This window comes from Argopecten irradians, chromosome 14 (assembly GCF_041381155.1).
Source record: "Argopecten irradians isolate NY chromosome 14, Ai_NY, whole genome shotgun sequence".
NCBI classification, from domain to species: domain Eukaryota; kingdom Metazoa; phylum Mollusca; class Bivalvia; order Pectinida; family Pectinidae; genus Argopecten; species Argopecten irradians.
In genome coordinates, this window is record NC_091147.1 from 36,660,917 (window position 1) to 36,665,552 (window position 4,636).

A 4,636-nucleotide genomic window follows, 5' to 3' on the forward strand; every position below is an offset into this window, starting at 1 on the left:
ATGTAGGGGGATATGGATAATATCTAGGGATATGTAGATGTGTGTAATATATAGGTAGATGTGTGTAATATGTAGGGGGATATGGATAATATCTAGGGATATGTAGATGTGTGTTAGATGTGTGTAATATGTAGGTAGATGTGTGTAATATGTAGGGGGATATGGATAATATCTAGGGATATGTAGATGTGTGTAATATGTAGGTAGATGTGTGTAATATGTAGGGGGATATGGATAATATCTAGGGACATGTAGATGTGTGCAATATGTAAGGGGATATGGATAATATCTAGGGACATGTAAATGTGTGTAATATGTAGGGGGATATGGATAATATCTAGGGATATGTAGATGTGTGTAATATGTAGGGGGATATGGATAATATCTAGGGACATGTAGATTTTTATAATATGTAAGAGGATTAGGGTAATATATAGGGATAGGTAGATATGTGTAATAAGTAGGGAGATTCAGGTAATATCTAGGAACATGTAAATGTGTGTTACATGTAGGGGTTACTTATGTGATTTTCAAAGCTCTTGAAGCAGAATATCTTTACATAATAAAGTACTACTCTTGTTTTGAGTTTGCTATAAAACCAAGGAGGTACTTAGACTCACTTAGATTCACTGCTCAATGACACGGTTATAGATTACCATAAAACAAGTGTGACGAGTTACGTTGCGTAATTACTTCCTTTTCATACTGGTTTTGTGTATATCCATATGTATTTGTGAATGTCTGGTCAATAATTAAAATATACATTTATTTATTTGAGGACTACTTCAGGAGGTTAATACGAAGAATTGTTAACGATATAAAAGAAGACAAATATATGTTCATAAAAACATAATATTTGAAAGTATCGATTAGGCATACAAATTATTGGTTATATGTAGGCTCTACCAGCAGTGTATTATCTTTACGATATAGATGTGAAAATTTTTAATATAAATCGTTAAATAAAAAGCTCATATAAGTGGTCTTTACATATGAGAAGATTTCTTATTCTTACTTTTCCCTTTGAATATAAATAGAGATGTATGTACAATATGTTTAGTTATGTCATTAACATAACATGAATATATGTAGGTAAAACAGATGTGAACAAAAGCATGGAATAAACATAGAAACTCAAAACACAAAAAATAATAGCTGAAACTTTATCTAGATTGACAAACAATGTAGTTTATACTGTAAAGTCACGCAATTAAAGAAAAGAATTGTATTTGGAATGTAAAGCAGATTGCAACTTGAGTATGTACATATATGTACATATACAGCTATTATTAGTAGTAAGAGGAAATAAATTGAGATATCTTCAACATTTATCAACACAGATCCATTGGCGGACGTACATTCAATTGATTTTAACAAACCATGAAGATATTCATATTCATGAATAATAAAAAGCTGAAAACCCGAAATTACTAAAACTACAAAAACACACAATATTAAAATAACATTCAAACTTCAGACTTAAGTCAGTCTGTTTACAAAATACATTATAGAGAGAAACATAGCTAAAACATTCAAAAAATCTATTTAGAGGGGGAGCAAATGATATCAGTCTAATAAGAAAGTAGAAAGGTAAAAAAAATCTGTAAGCCTGTGTAGCGATACCTAGAAAGTAAATTGAAATAGCTCGAAATGTATATATACAGGACGCATTGGCGTTCAGCCAATTATGTAACACCAGTCACTTTTATACGGTGTCTAGTGCAAGGTATGATCATAACAAATCATCTCCCCATCGCCGAACAGTGCATGCACTGCCAGCTGATTGTTTACAAACTTGTGATATCGTAGTGCCTACTACCTGGTGTACTGGTGATACCTGTATGTAGGTAGACGGTTACAAAGGTAGGTATTACCTGTGGTAATGTTGATAAACATTTACATATTTTAAGTGTGATTATTATTGCCTATCATGGACTCTTATAGTTTATGAACAGTGTTAGACTCAATTATGTAGTATCTTATTGCATCCAAAAATAAATATAATAATAAAATATTTCAAAATTTAGACAAATTTTTATCTTCACTGGAGAACTAGTATTTGGAAGTTTATATTTATTTAGATAAATCTTTTTATATTATTAATATCAAATATACAATTGTGCATTATCTTCTGATGCTTTTTTGATTATTTCAATCACTTATAAAGTCATTTTAATTTCATATTTAAAGATATATGTGCCGTAAGTGGTCGACAATTTGACAAGTTATTTTTTCTTCATTTATCTATCTAAAACCAAAGGTTTAATTAATACAGCTGTGAAAGTATTCAAACAGATAGACAGACATATATAATGCGTTTTAAACATTTAGAAACATAAGCTACATTACAGATATTATGCACTGTTAAATTCTTGTTTTATATGCCTTGTGTATGTTTAGATAGAAAGATACCTTCATCATTCACTTTTTACAACTAATAATAATACTGTAGAAATATGAAATGACATTGTAGACAACAACTTGGCTTCATAGTCTGACCGTATATACTCATTTCACTGACACTGAAGATATTAATAGTAAAATGATTATGGCAGTATTACCAAAAACCATTTTCAGTTCTTATTTGTACTTGTAAATTTTCAACCTATGCATTGAAAGTATTTTAATTTTCAAAATGTTGGTATCATTTGGTGGCGAATTTCTTCATTTTGCAGCCTCATCAATAACGGAAGCTCTTGATTCATTTTGTTTCTTGGCAGTGACAGTTATCGAGTTTAAAATTGGGATGTAGAAGTGTTGTATCGATGATAAACCAATCAGTAGAACAGCCGGTTAGTGTTCGGCCTCTCCACCACCCGTTTCACCACCCATAACAGGAGATCAATTACTATTGATGTTTGAGTATTCCGCTGTCACATTGTATTGGGAAGTATTGATATACATCGTATGCAGTATAGGATTTAAATATCAATATAGGATATACTTGACCTGTACACAATGACATTAAACTAGAAGACGGAGTGTAAACCCCGATAGGTGTTTTTAAATATCAATATAGGATATATAAAGAACATAACGTCATACACTAACGTTAAACTAGGAAGTGTAAAACCTGACATGCTTCTTCCTCTTTGGTTATAAAATAATATTTTTAAATTTTCGACATTTTTACATAACCGCTACCTCTGTACTGCGTGTTCGAATTCGATGTCACATTTACCGATACTAAGAGCTTGACGGTGTTTCCTCGGGTACTCTGAGTTTTCTCTCCTTTGTATATCCGACATGTCCTTCAAGACCATGAGTGTTTATAGGATATTTTACTAGCCAAACTTACCCAAACAAACATAACGGAATAGTGAAACTATGATTATTTTTGTTTGTTTGATTAATTAAACGTCCTATTAACAGCCAGGGTCATGTAAGGACGGCCTCCCATGTATGTGGTGTGTGGTGCATATGTAGTTTGCGGTGCGTGTTTTGGGAGACTGTGGTATGTTCGTGTTATGTCTTCTTGTATAGTGGAGCTTTTGCCCTTTATATAGCTATATCACCAAAGCATGCCGCCAAAGACACAAGGCAACACATTCCACCCGGTCACATTATACTGACAACGGGTTAACGAGTAGTCCCATTCCCTTTATGCTAAGAGCTAAGCAGGAGAGAAACTAACAAGTTTCATAGATGACTATGATGTGTCTCGGCCAGGAGTCAGAATCCAGAGCCTTCCTCACGGGAGCAATCGCTCAACTGAAGGGAAAAAATGAGGTGGTGTCAAGGACAATGTCAGGGAAAACAAGATATGGTTACAATTAACATCACAAGCTACAAGATACACCATGAAAATAATTATATTTTTACTATTTCTAGTAAGATACAATGTAAGTATTTTCAGTTTTCAGTATGGCCTCCTCCACCCAGACCCCTTGTGGACATAACCAAAAACCACCCGTGTATTCGTCATTGGTACCATGTGGAGCACATCCAGGCCGGTCGATTAGCGAAAGTTCTGAGACGGAACTTCTCCCACAGGTGAACAGAGTGAAAACCAAATCCTGCAGTACCTACCGGACGATATTGGTCACCGTGGTTCTGAGTGTAGTGTTCTGTATTGGACTGTCAATATGTGTCGTTGTCCTGTTCACGCTGGTCGGGAACCTGCAGCACAACTTACAGCAGCTTCAAAATTCTAAAGAAGTTGGTCAGAAATTGTGTCAACCTTGTAGTGAGCTCAAAACAGGGCCGTTCGATGATGACAACCCTATGATTGGTAAACTCGACAGAGATGGTGATAACTGCTGTGCCACGACGGCTCGACAAACACAAATAATGATGACTTTGGTAAAAACTTTGTGCCATATTCAGAATCAAATATTCTATATAATCAGATATCTTTATATCACGTGCTCTAAATAATACTAATCATAAATGAATAAATTAATAAGCATCAGTCCCGAATGTTCTTGAATAAGGTGTTATTATCATAATAATTTCAATGTGCTAATAAGCATAGAGTGGAAAGTATAATAAGTATTATTTTAGTGTATTACATGTATCGCGTTCATTTTAAATGTAAAATGCTGTATAATAACGTTGGATCTTCATGTTTCAGATGTTTCAAAGGCAGAAAACAGTTTCGGATAATCTTGGTAGGCTATGTTTATATTATTCTAGT

At 33.6% G+C, this 4,636-nt stretch overlaps 1 protein-coding gene across 1 annotated transcript in view; it reads left to right on the forward strand.

The window, feature by feature from the left end:
- Nucleotides 1–1,704: 1,704 nt before the first annotated feature.
- LOC138306833 (tumor necrosis factor ligand superfamily member 10-like) overlaps nucleotides 1,705–4,636 on the forward strand; it is an 8,691-nt gene continuing 5,759 nt past the window's right edge. The window contains exons 1-3 of the mRNA XM_069247324.1: nucleotides 1,705–1,863; nucleotides 3,857–4,302; nucleotides 4,574–4,610. Of these exons, the coding sequence (XP_069103425.1) occupies nucleotides 3,865–4,302; nucleotides 4,574–4,610 (475 nt within the window). The 5' untranslated portion in view covers nucleotides 1,705–1,863; nucleotides 3,857–3,864. The remainder of the gene's footprint in view (nucleotides 1,864–3,856; nucleotides 4,303–4,573; nucleotides 4,611–4,636) is intronic.